Source organism: Pseudorca crassidens, chromosome 4 (genome assembly GCF_039906515.1).
Source record: "Pseudorca crassidens isolate mPseCra1 chromosome 4, mPseCra1.hap1, whole genome shotgun sequence".
Classification (NCBI taxonomy): domain Eukaryota; kingdom Metazoa; phylum Chordata; class Mammalia; order Artiodactyla; family Delphinidae; genus Pseudorca; species Pseudorca crassidens.
Window position 1 is genome coordinate 122,804,127 of NC_090299.1, and position 19,773 is coordinate 122,823,899.

General features: G+C 38.0%; 1 protein-coding gene across 16 annotated transcripts in view; it reads right to left on the minus strand.

The window, feature by feature from the left end:
* Positions 1–6,016: 6,016 nt before the first annotated feature.
* The window catches only part of TRIM2 (tripartite motif containing 2), a 171,179-nt gene continuing 157,422 nt past the window's right edge, over positions 6,017–19,773 (minus strand). For 15 of the 16 annotated variants that reach the window (XM_067736628.1, XM_067736625.1, XM_067736624.1 and 12 more), the window contains 2 exons: positions 16,151–16,291; positions 6,017–10,427 (listed from right to left, as the gene is read on the minus strand). In XM_067736628.1, the coding sequence (XP_067592729.1) occupies positions 10,275–10,427; positions 16,151–16,291 (294 nt within the window). In that variant the 3' untranslated portion in view covers positions 6,017–10,274. Of the gene's footprint in view, positions 10,428–16,150; positions 16,292–19,773 lie in introns of those variants that run through there. The other variant, XM_067736635.1, reaches the window with a different exon arrangement.

Consider the following 19,773-nt stretch of genomic DNA (forward strand, 5'->3'; position numbering starts at 1 on the left):
CTGACTCTAAAAACCTCCAAAGAGCCCACGATGGCAATGGTGCCTGCTTGGTTAAAAGAAAAAAATAAGTGAGGAATGGAATCAGGTGTCAATAATACTAATGTTCGCATTAACTAGTCAGCAGTGTCATGTTTGGTCTTTTTCTCATTTTTGTTTCAACTCTCCTTCCCAGACTTTCATCTCTTTCAGACTTTCAATCTGTTATAGAATTTTAATCCTCCAAAAAACAAAACAAAGAAATTTCTGTAGTGCCCCTCCACTTTTAACAAAGGCTATTCTAATTATGATAACTTTTAGTGTTCATTTCATCACACAAAATATAGATCACAGACTTAATGAAAAACCCAAAAGTGTTATAAATACATCAGGAAAAATGTTGTATGCCTATGTGTAAGCCAATGACTTGTTTACAATCAACTAAGGAGGACAAGAGTCCTTTACAAGAAAACAAACAAATAATCATCAAGTCCATACACCACTCAAGACTGAGAGCTTACTTATCCTCAAGACCTGTGGGGTACCATCAGATGGGAGAGAGTTCCCAACGAGGAGTAGAAAGACCCTGAGTTCACCTCTTCTCAAGGGCACACCCAAATCATAACTCTGTAAGTAGTAATCACTATCGATGAAAAGACTGAAACCTACTAGAAAAGCTCTTCTACAACTAAAGATATAAAGAACGAACTGTGAGACAGGTAGAAGGGCCAGAGTTGCGATACAGTCAAGACCCTTACCCTTGGGTGGGTGACCTACACACGAGAGAATAGGTACAGTTGCAGAGGTTCTCCCAAAGGAGTGAGAGGTTCAAGCCCCAGGTTGGGCTTACCAGCCCAGAGGTCCTGCAAAAACCCCCAGAGTATTTGGTCTTGAAGGCCAGCAGGCTTTACTTCTGAGGGACCCAGAGGGCTGAGGGAAATAGAAACTCCACTCTCAAAGGGGGCACACAAAATCTCACACACTCCAGGACCCATGGAAGAAGCAGTAATTTGAAAGGAGCCTGGGTCAGATCCACCTGCTGATCTTGGAGAGCCTCCTGGAGAGGCAGGAGGCAGCTGGAGCTCAGCCTGGAGACACAGACACTGGGGTCAGCCATTTTGGGGAACCTGTTCTACCAAAAAGACAATGGTGCTGGCAAGTGCCATTTTGGAATCCTCCCTCTAGCTTATTAGTCTCAACACCCAGCCCCGCCACCACCCACCAGCCACCCAGCCCCGCCATCACCCACCAGCCACCCAGCCCCGCCACCAGCCACCAGCCACCCAGCCCCGCCACCACCCACCAGCTTGGAGGCACTAGTACTGGGACAACAAAGGCCAAGCAACTAACTGGCAGGGACACAGCCCCACAGACCAGCAGATAGACAATCTTAAGAATCCCTGAGTGGGACTTCCCTGGTGGCACAGTGGTTAAGAATTCACCGGCCAACACAGGGGACATGGGTTCGAGCCCTGGTCCAGGAAGATCCCACATGCCACGGAGCAACTAAGCCCGTGTGCCACAACTACTGAGCCTGCGCTCTAGAGCCCGTGTGCCACAAATACTGAGCCACGTGCCACAACTACTGAAGCCTGCATGCCTAGAGCCCATGCTCCACAAGAGAAGCCACCGCAATGAGAAGCCTGTGCACCACAAGAAAGAGTAGCCCCCCGCTAGGCGCAACTAGAGAAAGCCAGCACACAGCAACAAAGACCCAACACAGCCAAAAATAAATAAATAAATAAAATAACATTAAAAAAAAAAAGTCAATGTATTTCCCAAAGGCAGTAGTAAATACTGAGTATCTTAAAAAAAGAATCTCTGAGCCATCCCTGGCCATGGCCTTGCCCACCAGAAGGCCCAGGACCCAGCACCACACACCAGTATACAGGCATTAGACCTGGGATCCCCAGGGCCCTGCAGCCAGAGAACCCTAGGACCAAGCCTGCCCACCCGTAGGCAGACACCAGCCTCAGAATCTGCTGGGCTCTGGGTCCACCCACCAGTAAGCCTCCTCTAGCCTTCAGACCAGCAACACCCACCAGAGGAGGGACACCAGCCCTAGGACAACTACAGCCACGCAGCCTGCCATGACAGAACCCAGCCCTGACCACCAGCAGGCCAACACAAGCTTTGGAATACCCCAGACCCCACAGCCAGTTGTGTCAAGAACTGGTTCCACCCACCAGTGGTCCAACACCAGCTCCAGGACCCCTGGATCCTACAGCCAGACCCCAGGACCTGGCTCACCCACCAGTGCTCAGGCACCAGCCCCAGAGTCTCTTGGGTCACAACTCTGTCCAACAGTGAGCCAGTGCTATCCCCAGGGCCCCCCAAGATTCCAAAGCCAGCCACCTCATGACCCAGCCCCATCAACCAGTGGCTGGCAGCCTCCACACAAGGCAGGGCCTGGCAACCAACTGACCCAGGGCCAGCTACACCTACCAGACCACCCACAATAGTCAGTCCACCACAACAGAAGGACCCACGCAGCCCATGTAGGGGGCACCCCTAGAGCTTATAGCTCTGGTGACCAGAGGGGAGTGCGCTGCTGGGATGCATAGGACTTCTTGAAAAGGCCGCTTCTCCAAGGTGTGGAAACATAACCAACCTACCAGCTAGATAGAAATAAAAAAGGAAGTGAGGCAAAATGAGGCAACAGAAGATCACGTTCCAAATGAAGGAACAAGATAAAACCCTGGAGATAGGCAATCTACCCTAGAAAGAGTTCAAGCTAATGATAGCTAATGATCAAAGAACTGGAGGGAAGAATGGATGCACAGAATGAGAAGTTAGAAGTGTTTAACAAAGAGTTAGAAAATATACAGAACAACCAAACAGAGATGAAGAATACAATAACTGAAATTTTAAAATGCATTAGAAGGAATTAACAATAGACCAAATGATACAGAAGAATGGATCAGTGAGATGGAAGACAGAGTAGTGGATATCAATAAAGATGAATAGAAAAAAAGAATGGAAAGAAATGAGGACAGTTTAAGAGACTTCTGGGACAACATCAAGGTACTAACATTCACATTACAGGAGTCCCAGAAGAAGAGAGGAAGGGGCAGAGAACATATTTGAAGACATAATAGCTGAAAAATGCCCTAACTTGGGACAAGAAACAGACATCCAAGTCCAGGAAGCACAGAAAGTCCCAAAGAGGATCACACTAAGACACTTTGTAATTAAAATGAAAAGATAAAGAGAGAATATTAAAAGCAACAAGGGAAAAGCAACAAGCTACACACAAGGGAACTCCCATAAGGCTATCAGCTGACTTTTCAGCAGAAACTCTGCAGGCCAGGAGCGGCACAATATATTTAAAGTGATGAAATGGAAAAACCTACTACCAAGAGTAACTGCCAAGGCTCTCAATTCAGATTTGATGGAGAAATCAAAAGTTTTACCCACAAGCAAAAGTTAAAAGAGTTCAGCACCAGCAAACGAGCTTTACAAGAAATGTGAAAGAGACTTCTCTAAGCAAAAAAGGCCACAACTAGAAATATGACGATTATGAAAGGAAAAATCTCATTGGTAAAGACAAACATACAGTAAAGGTAGTAAATCAACCATGTACAAAGCTGGCAGGGTTCAAAGACAAAAGCAGTAAAATCATCTATATCCAAATTACGCAGTTAAGGGATACACGAAACAAACAGATGTAAAATATGATGTCAAAAACAGTAATCATGAGGGGAGGAGAGTAAAAGCGTAGAGTTGTTAAAATGTGTTTGAAATTAAGAGAGCAGCAACTTAAAATAATCATCTATCTATTTATAGATTGCTATATATAAACCTCATGGTAGCCACAAACCAAAAATCTATTACACATACACACACAAAAGAGAAAGAAATCCAAACTCTAAGTATAGTCATCAAATCTTAAGGGAAGAGAACAAAAGAAGAAGAAAGGAACAAAAAAGAACTACAAAAACATCCCCAAACCAATTAAGAAAATGGCAATAAGGATTTACATACATGTCAACAATTACTTAAAGTGTAAATGGACTAAATGCTCTAATCAAAAGACATAGAGTGGGGACTTCCCTGGTGGCACAGTGGTTAAGAATCTGCCTTCCAATGCAGGGGTCACGGGTTCAATCCCTGGTCAGAGAACTAGATCCCACATTCGTGCCGCAACTAAGAGTTCATATGCCACAACTAAGGAGCCCGTGAGCCGCAACTAAGGAGCACGTGTGCCGCAACTAAGGAGCCTGCGAGCCACAACTAAGACCCGGTGCAACCAAAATAAATAAATTTTTTAAAAAAGATATAGAGTGGTTGAATGGATACAAAAACAAGACCTGTATATATGCTGCACACAAGAGACTCACTTCAGATCTAAAGACACACACAGATTGAAAGTGAGGGCATGGAAAAAGGTATTCCATGCAAATGTAGATCAAAAGCAAGCCAGAGTTGCCTTACTAGTACCAGATAAAATAGACTTTAAAACAAAGACTGTTACAAGAGACAAAGAAGGATTACATAATGATCAAAAGATCAATCCAAGAAGAAGATATAACAATTGTAAATATATATGCACCCAACATAGGACCACCTAAATACATAAAGCATACAGACATTAGGGAGAAACTGACAGTAAATAATAGTAGGGGACTTTTCATTTCTCACTTACATCAATGGGCAGATCATCCAGACAGAAATAAATAAGGAAATACTGGCCTTAAATAACACATTAGACCAGATGGACTTACTAGATAAACATAGAACATTCCATCCAAAAGCAACAGAATACATCTCCTTTTCAAATACACATGGAATATTCTCCAGGACCGATGACATTCTGGCCAAAAAACAAGCCTCTGTAAATTGAACAACATTGATATCATATCAAGCATCTTTTCTGACCACAATGCTATGAGACTAGAAACTGCAAGAAAAAAACTGCAAAAACACAAAAGGTGGAGGCTAAATATGCTACTAAATGACCAACGGATCACTGAAGAAATCAAAGAAGAAATTTAAAAATACCTAGAGACAAATGAAAATGAAAACACAACAATCCAAAATCTATGGGATGCAACAAAAGCAGTTCTAAGAGGGAAGTTTATAGCATTACAAGCCCAGGACCAGATGGCTTCACAGGAGACTTCCACCAGACATTTAGAGAAGAGTTAACATCTATTCTTCTTAAACTATTCCAAAAAATTGCAGAAGGAGGAACACTTCTGAACTCATTTTACAAGGCCAGCAGCACCCTGATACCAAAAGCAGACAAAGATATCAAAAAAAAGAAAATTACAGGCCAATATCACTGATGAACATAGATGCAAAAAACCTCAACAAAATATTCAATTCAAACTGAATTGAACAGTACATTAAGTGGACCATATACCATGATCAAGTGGGATTTATCCCAGCGATGCAAGGATGTTTCAATGACAAAATTCAGCGTCCACTTATGATAAAAACTCCCAACAAAGTGGGTATAGGGGGATATACCTCAACATATTAAAGACTCTATATAATAAGCCCACAGCTAACAGTATACTCAACATACTCCACGATGAAAAGCTGAAAGCGTTTCTTCTAAGATCAGGAATAAGACAAGGATGCCCACGCTGATCACTTTTATTCAACATAGTATTGGAAGCCCTAGCCACAGCAATCAGAGGAGAAAAAGGAATAAAAGGAACCCAAATTGGAAAGAAGTAATTAAAACTGTCACTGTCTGCAGATGACATGATACTATACATAGAAAATCCTCAAGATGCCACCAAAATCTATTAGAACTAATTAATATTAGAATAAGTTAATTCAGTAAATTTGCAGGGTACAAAATTAATATATAGAAATCTGTTGCATTTCTGTATATCAACAACAAATTATCAGAAAGAGAAATTACGAGAACAATCCCATTAACTAAACTTTTTCTCCCTAGTATAAACAGTTTGGTTGAGGTATTGATATCTTCCACATATTCTAGAACATACCTTCATTTATTCCTTCACTAAGAAAGAGGACAATAAATAGCTTAAATGTTTAAATAAATAAACATTCATCCTGGAAATGGAGAAAACAAACTTTATTATGATGATTTGAGATTTTGTGCATGGTAAAGGTATACACATGAATCTTGTTTCTCCTATGTTTCAAGACAGAATTAATTTAAAGATTTATTGTAGACTAAAGCATCCAAAATACTGTGGTACATAGGTAGCTATGAACATACAAACACTTTGATGCACAGCATTCATTCTTTTCTTCAAATAGGCAGTCAGCATTTTGATTCATAAAGGAACAAATGATGAGAATATATCAGTATCAATGTCAGAGAGCGCAAGACTTAAGTGTTCTATACACAAAACATATGAAACAGACCTATAAAGGTGGAATGTACAAAATTTAAAAAGAAAACAAAGCAAGTGAAAGCCCCTCATACTCATACATAGGATTGAAAGGCTATAGAATTGAGAATAATATAAAGAATTCTAAGAATACACTCTGTTCATGACAGAACATTCCCATGTCATAAAGCAAAAACATTGAGTTTAAGGCTGTGTTGCTTTCAAAAGTTACTGGAAGTGCTGTACATTCACTGGAACAACATAGCCAATTTATTCATGTTTTAGAATATTAATAGCTTTCATACATTCTCCACAAACAGACCACACAATCACTGCCACACAATTCATCTTCAGAAAGTTTAAGATTAACATCATGATTTGTGGCTTACTGTCATTTAAAACAAAAAAAATTATTTATTTATACCAAATTTTTGATGGGCACTTCGTTTCCTTTATGGCAATGCTAGATTCCTAGTTATCAAAAATATTAAAATAATTTTAAAGTTTAAAACCCTGCAACATTTACAGAATGCAACAGTATTACGACTTTTGATTTTAAGCAAAATTAGACAATGTTTGCAGCAAATAACTTCAATTTTACCCTACCTTGAAATGTCTTATTTTTAAATTATACTAAAAATATTCCTCCTTTTTCAGAAGCTGGTGAATAGGGAGGATAAGATAGAGTCCAAATGTACATAAAGATTTTTCCCATCTGAAGTAATCTGCAGATTACCTGATGCTTATTTGCTACTTTCTCCAATTAACTCAATAGGTATTACCAAAGCATTTATGTGAACCCTTCAGTGTTAAGGATCCATAGACACTTGCTAGCGTACTGCTTTCCCAGTTAACTCTGTTAGGACATACCTTGTATATTTAGTAGTAGAATCAAGTGTGCTCTAGTTGCATGGATCTCTTAGTATTTATTTGCTTCAAATCTAGTCAAAGAGTAAATTAAAAGAAGGAAACTTGGGGACTTTAGTTACTAGAGATTAAAGTTTGATCAAGATGCTAATAACCATTTTTTTAAAAATGGCTAACAGTCATAAAGGCTTTTTATTCATGTGTTTCTAGGTGGTGATGTGACTCTCCACTCACCTCCCTGTGTCCAGCAGGGGAGGTCTGTGTCAGAGATACAGTTACTAATATCTATAAGCGGGGAGGGAATGCATTGTCACCTACCTTTACATTCTAACTGGCAACATTTTGCCATAAGTGCCCAGGGGAAATCTGAATGGGTAATTTTTCAGTGCTACTTATCATGAATGTATGACAGGTTCTGTACACTTGACAAAGAGAAATCAAACAATAATGGTAGCCCAGAAAAAAAGTCACTTATTTTACTATCCTTCTCAGTTTACTAGAAACCATTTTTCAAAGAATGTGACAAAGTTTCACTTAAATCTTTTCTATTCGTATCTTATCAGCAGCACTTTTCCCCCTAAAATATGCTTACTAATACAGTAAATGCACATACGTATCCAAATTTGAAATGTTATCTATACTTTAACATATATGATTACACATATTTTGGGGATATATAGTGTTTCCTGGAGTGCCCATAGCATGTGTTTTAGTAACAGACAGTGGAACAGGTCTGAATCAAAGTATCTCTTCTTTCATTCCAGTTTCATTCCAATATTGACATGTAAAAAAATTAGCTTTGTATTCAATCTACTATCGAGATATCCAGTCTCATATGGTATGATGGCTGGTTAATTTCTAAATTCACAAGTATAATTTAAATGTGCAAAAAAACCTCTTTAAGTAAACTAGTCTTAAGATCAATGGCCTATGACAGAATCTACATAGAAAGCCATTTTTACTTGTGAAAAGAAACTGAAATTCATTTAACCAATTTAAAAAGTTTCCTTTTAAACATTCCAGAAGTTATCAAGGGTCTAGCTTATCTTTTATGCAGAATGTTAATAAACGGTAAAATGAAATTCCCTCACTAGAGTGTAAGCTCCAAGGGGGCAGGGAGTTTTGTCTGTTTTATCCATTACTTTATCCCCAGTGCCTAGAATAGCCTCTGACACCCAGTAAGTGCTCATTAAATATGAATGTTTAAACTCAAAGACTTATTTCACTGACATTAGGAAACAGTGTCTTAGTTTAACATTCTAAAAATGTCATTGATTTATTTAACTTTATCATGGACAGTCTCAAATATTTTGAAAATTCTACCTAACTAAAAAAATACTAAACCTAAATGTAAATCTTCCTGAAAAAAATTTTTTTCAGAGGTTGATTTGGGCATAATAAATTTGATAGATAATTGGAAGATTTCCCTTCTAAATTTAAAAAAGTCCTATATAAGAGAATGGCTGAATTATAAATTAATAAGCAAGAAACATCACATTCATATAGTTATACGTGTGGGAAATGTTTTCTTATAGTACAGTCCTAAGGTGCTTTCAGTGAAAAAGGTCCCAAAGTCCTTACTGGAAATGCCAAACATGACATCCTGTTTGGTAGAACTGAGTAGAAAATTAAACAGTGGAAATAGACCACATCTTATTTTACAGTATTAGATTGACTAAATTATTCTTAACATTTTTCAAAATGCATTTATACTTAAAGTTAAATGTAACTCAAGTTGAACTTTTTTTTCTCTTGACCTGTTTTTTGTTTTGTTTTTGAAAGCACAGAAGGCCATTTTCTGACTAAAAGTCAGCCAATACAAGCATTCCTGGAAAATGGCAAAAATTACATCTGCTTTAGGGCTTGCTCTACTAGGACGGCTTTAAACTGTGCAGTTAAGGAATGTGCTGAAGATGCTTCTGTCTTTCAGAGTGCTGCCTATTTCAATACACCAAAGATTCAGCTATATATATCTATATATGATACATTCTACCCTACCCTAATCATGTATATATAGTCCTTTAATGCCTCTACTAGTCATTAGACAATGATAAATAACCATAACATGCCCTTACCTGTAATGCTTTTGAGATAACACAACTTTGGTAACACTTGTTTCTAAAAGGAAACCATTGATCAATCACATGCCTTTGGTTGACACCATCAGTCCTCCAAAGGGCTGCTTATGGCTCTCTGTCCTAGGATACTGGTGTCCTACTACATGTGCTGACATTTTGCAGGAGGTAAAGCTTTCGCATTCGTGAAGTGGAAAAGGAGAGACACATGTGAGAACGTGGCACAGAAAATGTGACTGACTTTTTCTTGATTACATTCCAGTGCATTAATCTGGAGTTAATGGGGCTGGTGTAATATGCTTTTCAAAGTATTAGGGATTTCAGGATTCCCTGAAAATGAACTTTGTTTTTTGATACAGGGTGAGCAGGAGAGATAAAAAGAACACATGAAGAAGATCTTTGCTCTAACTCAGAAAGGATGGGAAATTTGCATTGATTTTTTTAAGTGCTAAACTCAAGACGCTCGCTAATCCCAGCTGGGAGGATTTTGCAAGACAGTTTCCATTTTTCCCGAAGTAATTTATATGTAGCTACTAATAACCAAAAAAATGTCACAAGGGTAATACCTACTGTAAAAGTGAGGTTAGAAGATCCCCTGGGTCTTGTGACCAAGGTTAAATAAAGTATATAACTATAACAGATTTCGTTTTTGTTTTGTTTTTGGAAGCTCTGCGCAAAAGCTACCACTCACAGGATTAACAAATACCTTTACATATTCTAGTTGCTTTTTAATGCTTATTTGATTTGCAAAATTAGTTTAGCTACATAAATCCCTGTCCTATAAGCCATAGTTCACAGGTGTAAAACTCTGCAGTTTTTATAGATTCAGTAGAAGAGATTTTTTTTTCAACCCTAAATGTGGATTATGGAAATCAGATATGCAGTTTTTAAGGAAATCGTTACATTCAGAAATAACCTTGGAAAGTTCACCGATGATTCCTTCTAGCATGAAAAGTCTAGTATAATCTGGTCCTGCGTTGAGAAATCCATTCCAGTTTATGTGTAAGATCTTTGTAAGGGGTTGTCCAGTTGCCCACTGTTACTGTAAGTACCGATACACCTTGAAACAGTGGTTTCCAGAGTCTGCAACCACCACGTGGCCGTCTGAAGTTAGGGCCAGGCCTTGGGGGCCATAGAGTGGGTCAGCAGATGTGTTAATGTAGGACAAAAACGATCCACTTCCATCAAAAACCTGTAAACATAAAGTCAGAGTATAATAGGAAAAGTTACAGTAATACGATGAAATAGGGGTTAGAAAACCCTTAATGCTAATGTTTTTAGTATAGAAGCATGTGCGCAACGCCCCAGGTTTGTTCAGGTCACTATCACAGAAAACCCCTCCCTCCACTTACCTTGCTCTCCCTCCCCTCACTCTCTATGCCCCACAGTCACTGACAAGGAATGTGCCACTGGCCATAGGGTCTCACGTATACTCTTACAGTGGTCACATGTGAGGGGAATGGCCCTGGATGCTGCCTGAAAAATAAAAGATCCTTATTTCTCATTCTAAGCTTATTCCCAATCATAAGAGAGAAAAATCAGCAACTAGGCCACAGAAGAATGTCCTGAGTCACAATGTGCAACGAGAAAACAGAAATTACTTTTTTCCTTTTCAGAAAAGAGTAAGTTATACGAAGTCAACGGTTCAACAAGTACATTTAGATAGAAAGTGGTCTTTTTTGGTCTGTAAGCTTCTGCTATGAGGAAATAAGAGGAACACTCCTCCTTCCCAGGCCCAGGCTGGTTTCTTTCAACCATTCTGGTTGGCCCATAGGTGTTTCAAAAGGCAGGTGTGATGAGGGCCACAATATAAACAGCTTAGCATCTGTGGTCCGATACAGAACTGCTTTGTGAACTTCGTTTCCTGTCTGCTTCTGGCTTCCCATCAGATATAGACGCCTCTTCCAAATGTAGAGGTCCACAGGGATAATTAAGCAAGATAAATATACTAGAGAAATTAAAGCATACAGTGTTACATTTAAAGTCTCAACCCTTTTCCTGAGAAGTGGATACATATATCAGATTCAACTGCTCAGCTGCTGTCCTCACAGTAACATCAGAATGCTCCTAGATTTACCCAGAGCACCCTGTGGTCTCAGGTGCACTGCACAGACCCACACAGGTGAGGATGAATTGCCCTGTCTGTAAATGCATGTTTAGATACATGCAGGTGACTACACAAGAGACATGGGAGAAAAGAAAAGTCTTTCTTCAGTGAGGACTGAAAAGCTTTGCTCTTAATTTAGAGGAAAATCAAAATTTTATGTCACAGTCCCCTCTGGTAGTTTGACAAAGACTATAGAGCCCATCTCAAAATAGTGTTTTAATAGTTTTTTTTTCCAGAATGTAGCCAGTTTTATTATTATTTATATCCAATCAAAATGCCAAATGCCATTCAAGATACATTATTCCTAAACCATGGAAACATATTTGAATTAATTATTGTTACTCTCTTTTTTGGTTCACTTTTTATTTTGAAATAGTTATAGATTCATAAGAAAGTTGCAAAGATAGTACAGAGAGATTCTGCGTACTCTCCATCCAGTTTCTCCCAATGGTTACATCTTCTATACCTGTAGTACAATATTAAACCCAGCAAACTGACATTGGAATGTGTGTGTATAGTTGTACCTTTTATCACAAGTATAGATTAACGTAGCCACTGCAACCAACATGCAGAACTATTCCATCATCACGAAGATCTGCCTCATGCTGCCTCTTTATAGTCACACCCACTCCCCTTCTCCCAACATCTCTAACTCTTGCCAGCCACTATCTGTTTTCCTTCTCTATAATTCTGTCATTTTGAGAATGTTACCTAAATGCAATCATACAGCATGTGATCTTTTGAAAGTGGCTTTTTTTCACTCAACATGATGCCCTTGACATGCATCTAAGTTGTTGAGGGTGTCATCACTCTGTTCCTTTTAACTGCTGAGTATTATTCCACAGTGTGGATATACCAGTTTGTTTGGCCATTAACCTACTGAAAGACATCTTGGTTATTTTCAGTTTTTGGCTATAACAAATAAAGTTTCTATGAACAACAATGCAGAGGTTTTTCTGCGGACCTAAGTTCTCATTTCTCTGGGATAAATACCCAGGAGTGCAATTACTGAGTTGTATGGCAAGTGTACACTTAATTTTTTAAGAACCTGCCAAACTATTTTCAAGGCTGACTGTCATTTTACATTCACACTAGCAATGTATGAGAAATCTAATTTTTCTGCCTGCTCACCAGCATTTGGTATCATCAGTATTTTTAATTTTAGCTATTCTAATAAGTGTGTAGTAGTAACTCATCATGGTCTTAATTTGCACTTCCCTAATGTCTTTTCATGTTTATAACCTCCTCAGTGAAACTTCTCTTCATGTCTTTTGCCCATTTTCTAATTGGACTGTTTGGTTCTTTTATGTCGAATTCTGAAAATCATTATATATTCCAGGCATAAGTCCTCTGTCAGATAGTGTGGTTTATAAATATTTTCTCCCCGTTTGTTGCTTATCTTTTTGTCCTCTTAACAGAGTCTTTCACTGAACAAAAGTTTTTAATTTTGATAAAGTCCAGTTTATTGACTTTGTTTTTTTATGGATCATACTCTCAGTATCATGTCTAAAAATTCTTTAGCAAGCCATATGTCCCAAAGATTTTCTCTTAGAACCTTCTAAAAGTTTTATAGTTTTACACTTTTCATTTAAATCTATAATCTTTTTTGAGTTAACTTTTACATAAGATGGGGTTCATTTTCTTTCCTTTATGGAGATCTTAATTGTTCTAGCACCTTTTGTTGAAAAGGTTACCATTCCTCCATTAAATTGCAAAATTTTGTACCTTTGTCAAAAAGTCAGTTGGCTGCACACGTGTGGGTCTATTTCTGGATTCTCTATGCTGTTCCCTTGACCTATGTGCCTATCCCTCCATTAATACCACACAGTCTTGATTACTGCAGCTATAGAATAGCTATATAACAAGTCATGAACTCAGGTAGAGGGATTCCTCTCTCTTCTTTTTCAAAATTGTTTTAGCTATTCTAGTCCCTTTACTTTTCCACATACATTTTAAGATAATCTTGTCTATATCTACAAGAATTCCTGCTGGGATTCTGTGTTAAACCTGTATGTCAGTTTGGGGAGAACAGACTTTTTTCTTGAGCCTTGCAATCCACGAATACAGTATGTCTCTCCACTTATTTAGATCTTCTTTTCTTTTTTACACTAGCATGTAAGCTTTCAGATACACATACTAGACATGCTTTGTTATTATATCTAGATATTTCCATTTTTTCAGCAATTTTAAGTGGTATTGTATTTAAAATTTTGGTGTCCACGTGTTCGTTGCTACTATATAGAAATACAATTGAGTTTTATATGCTGATCTTGTATCCTGTGACCTTGCTGAACTCTCTTATTAGTTCTAAGAACTGTTCTGTAGATTCCTTGATATGTTTTTATGTAAACAGTCATGTTCTCTCCAAATAGGGATAGTTTCTTTCTTTCTTTCTAATTTGTAATCTTCTTATTTCCCTTTCTTTCCTTATTGTATTGGTTAGAACTTCCAGCACTAATGTTGAATAAGAATGGTGAGAGCAAACATCCTTGCCTTGTTTCTGATCTTAGAGGAAAAGTTTTCATTCTTTCACCATTAAGTATGGTGTTAGCAGTAGGTTTTCACAGACATTCTTTATCAAATTGAGAAAGTTCCTGTATATTCCTAGTTTTCTGAGATTTAAAAATCATGAATAGGTATTGAATCTTACCAAATGCTTTTTTCTGCATGAATTGATATGATCATATTATTTTTATTCCTTGGCCTTTTAATGGGGTGGATTACATTGATTTTTTAAAAATTCTCCCTTTATTACATTGACTTTTAAATACTGAATCAGCCTTGCGTTCTTGGAAAAAAACCCACTTGGCCGTGGAAAGATTTTCACATATTGTTGAATTCTATTTCCTAACATTTTAAGGAATATTAAAATATTCCTCATCTATAATCATGAGGAATATGGCCTGTATTTTTCTTTTTTGTACTGTCTTAGTCTGATTTTGGTATCATGGTATCAGAAGCTGAGTTGGAAAGTGAACTGTAAAGTGTTCCCCTGTCTTCTATTTTCTAGAAGAAACTGAACTGGTGCTAACTCTTCTTTAAATATTTGGTAGAATTCTCCAGTGAAACTTTCTGAGTCTGGAGATTTCATTTGGGGGAGTTTTTAAATTATGAACTAAATTTCCTTAATAGCTGTAGAGCTATTCAATTTATTTACTTTATATTGGGTTAGTTGAGGTGTTTGTACTTTTTGAGAAATCGGTCCATTTCATCTAAGTTGTCAAACTGATGCGTGTAGAGTTGTTCGCAGAATTCCTTACTATTCTTTTGATGTCTGCAGGGTCTGTAGTGATACTAGCATTTTCTGTCTTTTTTTCTTTGTCGGTCTTGCTAGAGGTTTGTCAGCTTTACTAATCTTTTCAAAGAATAACTGTTTCATTGATCTCCTCTTGAATGTAAATGATTTCTGATACTATCTTCACTATTTCCTCCCTTCAGCTTGCTTTCAGTTTTTGCTCTTCTCCTAGCTTCTTTTCTTTTTTTTGCGATACGCAGGCCTCTCACGTTGTGGAGCACAAGCTCTGGACGCACAGGCTCAGCGGCCATGGCTCACGGACCCAGCCGCTCCACGGCATGTGGGATCTTCCCGGACCGGGGCACGAACCCGTGTCCCCTGCATCGGCAGGCGGACTCTCAACAACTGCGCCACCAGGGAAGCCCCTTCTCCTAGCTTCTTGAGGTGGGAAATTGGGTTCTTGATTAAAGACATATTCTCCTTTATAATGTAAGTATTCAGTGTTATTAGTTTCCCTTGCAGGTAGCATGGTGGTTACCAGAGGGTAGGGAGTGGGGAGAAATTGGTCAAAGTGTACAAACTTCCAGTTAGAAGATGAATACGGCCCAGGCATCTAATGCACAGGGTGCTGATTATAGTTATAATACTGTGTTATGTACTGGAAAGTTGCTAAGAGAGTACATGTGTTCTTACCACAAAAAAAAGAAATGGCAATTATGTGATGTGATTTTGAAATATATAAGTGTATCAAATCAACATGCTGTATACCTTAAACTTATACAGTGTTCTATGTCAATTACATCTCAATAGAGCTGGAGGAAAAGAATTCCCTCTCGGCAATGTTTTAGCTGCATTCCACAAACTCTGATATGCAATATTTGCATTTTCATTCACTCCAATATATTTTTAAATTTTCCTTGAGACGTCCTCTTTGACTCATGGGTTATTTAGCAAAATAATGTTTTTAAGTGCATAGGACAAAATACATGGGATTATACAGGAAAACAATTATATTAAAATAGAGTCATCAAAGTGCTACAGAACTGTGATATAGTAATATGGGTGCTTTTTAAATTAACACATTAAATAACAAGGAACAACGATAGGTGTAATGATGACTGTAATTTTTAAGTAGTGATCAGTATAAATGATAATTCGAGACGTCTACGATGGTAATACGAAAATTTCTGTAATTTCTCTTGGTGACAAAGTTATAGGTATCACTATAAGTACTGTGATTATTGCCTATATTCATAATTAAAGGAAATTATAATTTTCAGTTAGAAGTTAGTCAAAATAATGATGTAATATTTTTGTTCAGTGGATCTCTTAAATTCTAGCTACAAATGCTTTTGGGGTGTGTGGGATACACGCTAAGAATCCCTGATTTAGAGGGTTTCACTCTGGTAATATGTTGACTTTTTTCTACTCCACCTTCTTTACCTTGATTATTTACAGTCTAATTACCTAATCAATGAACAAATGGAAAACATTCCAGTCTGGGGTACAGACGATTCTCCACTTTCAACAAACACCAATCACTCTAAACAAATAAATCCGTATTTTAATCTACCTGGATCCTGCTGTTTCCCCAGTCTGCTACAATGATGTTTCCATTTGAATCCACTGCTACACCCGTTGGAGCATTAAACTGCCCATTTCCTTCTCCATTTGAGCCAAACTTCAACATGAATTCTCCTTCCTGATTAAACACCTGTATGAAATATTTTAAGATTATTTTATTTTAAATTAAAATAGTTAAGCAAACATTATGGCTTTTAAAAATATCTGAGCAGGTTATTTAAGACATTCTTTAAAAAGAGGGGGGAAGTCTATAAGCTAGACTTCCATTCACTTGTGGTTCCCCAATTTACTGTCTAAATCTGATTTAGCATTTGTTAACCACTTCTTTTTCTAGCTTATATCTGGTTATATTACTATGTGAAAAGACTTTTGTTATAAATTATAAAATATATAAAAACATAAGCTAATACGAGTAAGTAGAGCTGTAATTTCCAACATTATTCTTTCTGCATTTATATAAACAGCTAATTTCAAGAACAGGCATTGTATTTCTAACAGGATGGATGATCACTCAAAGTTGAATCAGAAAGTAAGAGCTTTTTGTTAAGCCAGATACTCAGAATTTACTACCATTTTACTAAGTCAACATAACAAGAAGGGGTGGTAGGCTGGACCACACATTTATAATAAGGAAAATTCATCGAATGAGTGAGTGCGTGTGTGCGTGTATGTGTGTGTGATGGCAGCAGGTGAGGAATAAGAAAAGGACTTTTTAAAATAGATTTTCTCAGAATATATTTTAGTTAGAATAGAGAGTTTACACAACCCTAAGGCTTTGATGAATAGAGCCCATGAGAGAGGGAGGCTGACAGAAGTCGGGGCTAAACAGAACTCTTAAGAACTCTCAAATTCTCTAATATCTGATATGGTCAAGCACTGGGCTGTTGTGCTTAATTAAATATTCTTATTAATAGAGTGTTACTGTATATGTATCAACTGCAGATTACTCAGATTACTAATCTTGAGAGAATTAAAATTTTAATATGTGTTTAATGATAACACTATAGTAAGCATGATTTTATCTTGATGATTCTGGTGATACTTTGAAACGTCTTCGGGAATTATTTTAAGCTTCCATTATCATGCAACACGTGTAGAAGTACTCATTAACGAATCAGAAAGTGTTACACACCAGGCACCCATGAGGGTAAGGTTCCTAAAATATGGACCTGAGAGAGGTCTCTATGTCTGAGCACAGATCTAATCTGAAGATGATCTCAGGACCTTTTAGAGATTCTCCTATTGCCATCTCTGTGGTTATAAAAGATTAAAATGATGCTATTTGTTTTAGTTTCTTTTTTTGTCTTTTTGTTTTTGGTTTTTGGGTTTTTTTCTGCCACACCACACAGCACGCGGGAGCTTAGTTCCCTGACCAGGGATCGAACCCACATGCCCTGCAGCAGAAGCATGGAGTCTTAACCACTGGACCACCAGGGAAGTCCCTCTTTTAGTTTCTTATGATGGGAAAGTGAGACATTTCCATCTCTAAAGCCTAAACATTCTTTAAGGTAAAAAAATGTCATGACCACTTCCTGAATTAATTACATACTTGCCAAGTAAGTAAGCTACCTCTTTGGTTCTTTGGAAAGGACAGAGATAGGAACCAGCTTTTCCTAAAATATCATTTAAAATCTTTCCTGACTCTTTTTATCTCCTTCACATAAACATTCTACTTTTAAAGACCAAAAGGAGTGTTTGTATGCTGGCGAGGACACGACTGATTATTCTCTGATCTTTCCCTTATTAAGTTGTACAGGGGAGCGATAAATTAGGAGTTTGGAATTAATATATACACACTATTATAAATAAAATAGACAATCGGCAAGGACCTACTCAATTGCACAGGGAACTCTACTCAATATTCTGTAATAACCTACGTGGGAAAAGAATCTGAGAAAGAATAGATATAGATATATAGATATATAGATACATACATGCATAACAAAATCAGTTTGTTGTATACCTGAAAACTAACACAACGTTGTAAATCAAACTGTACTCCAATACAAAAATGAAAAAAGAAGTTGTACAAATAATTTTTTTGTTTGTTTGTGTTTATCTTTCTGAGTTAGTATGTTTTCCTTGGCATAATTCAAACAGCTTACGTGCTTCTGCTCCATTTTGAAATAATGGAGAAAGCCAAATTTAGTCTTAACTGTTTTGCAATGAGAAAAAGGTATAAAGTGAAGGTAGCTGAAGAACTAACTAGCCCACTCCTTAGCCCTGACCTATAGGTCTGGTTTTTACATTTACCAACATAGAAGTGACTTGAATACTAGAGATCTTGTTAACTGCCCTGTGTTATATAGGAAACAAAAGCCCAACTAGTCCATAAGAGCTATATGGCAACAACTGTCAAAGAGAAGAGAAAAAACAAAATGACCGGGTTTTTTTCCCTCTAAATAAGAGGAAAATTGAGTTTAAATAACTAAACTGCCTCTACAGTACTGAAAACTTGAAGTGTTTTCATAATCTTAATCATGATGTCACATATTTTCTATTTTTCCCATCTAAAAATGTCATTCCATTATTTATAAATTATTCAGATGAAAACATATTAAGAGGCAGAAGTATGAGATGAAATCTTTTTTATAGCTTTGCTTTTTGATAACAAATTTTTATAGCAAGTTTTTATAAGTTGGACGATAATCCTTTTCTGATTTCAAAATTCTGCTCACCTCAATACCACCTCCACTTGGAAGTCTTCCCTGACGATCTTAGCAATGGACATGTACTTTCTTCTGGATACCTATAGAACTTTATATGTACCTATTTTTTAAAAGTCATTCATTGCTCCTGCCTTGCATTCTGGTCACTCGCATGTTTTATTTCCTCCTCCAGCACCCGTCAGGGCTGGTAAACAGGAGCCCTCCCACATACCAACACTAGGTGGTTCAGAGAGCTGCCTGGGGCACTGGGACGGGGAAGGCTCTGAGCCCACAGGTGTGCTTAGTAGAAAAGAGCAACCTGATTAACATCACTGTCTTCTGGTGGGGGTAGGCAGCACCTATGCCAGGCTTTGCTGGCCTTTGACACTGTTAAGATCTATATGCATTTTCTTCTCATTGAATGCGCTACAGTTAAATGCAGGATTCCTCTATAAAGAGAGTGAAGGGCAGGAAGCGTAATAATAGCCAAGTTATCCTTCTATAGCTATGTTCATCACACAGGACTGTTACAGCCCCCTGGGAGGACCATCACAAGCACAGGCCCTGCTGCCTCTTTGCTCTCTGTTTCTCTCCTCCTCCAAAGATTTTTCCCACTGTCCTCTTCCCTTTACCAAGGCTGGGCATTGAGAGAGGCGGGGAGATGAGAATGGAGCCCCACCACTATGGTAGCAACTCTGGAGAGACTACATGGCAGGAAGCAGCCTTACAAGTAAGCAGCAGCGGGCACCATTTCCCCTCATCCTGCCCCGTCACCATGGCCCACTGTGCTCTCCTCTTTGCACAGGGACTTGACACCCATCTCAAAAGCTCAAGGCCTTCCCATTTACTCAGGTTAAAAGTACCTTCTTCCAGGAAGAGATGGGGAAATGAAGCAGTGAAGAGAGAGTACCTTAGGGTGTTAAAATCCTATCCCCATCTAGCTATTCTAGCTGTCAACAATGGC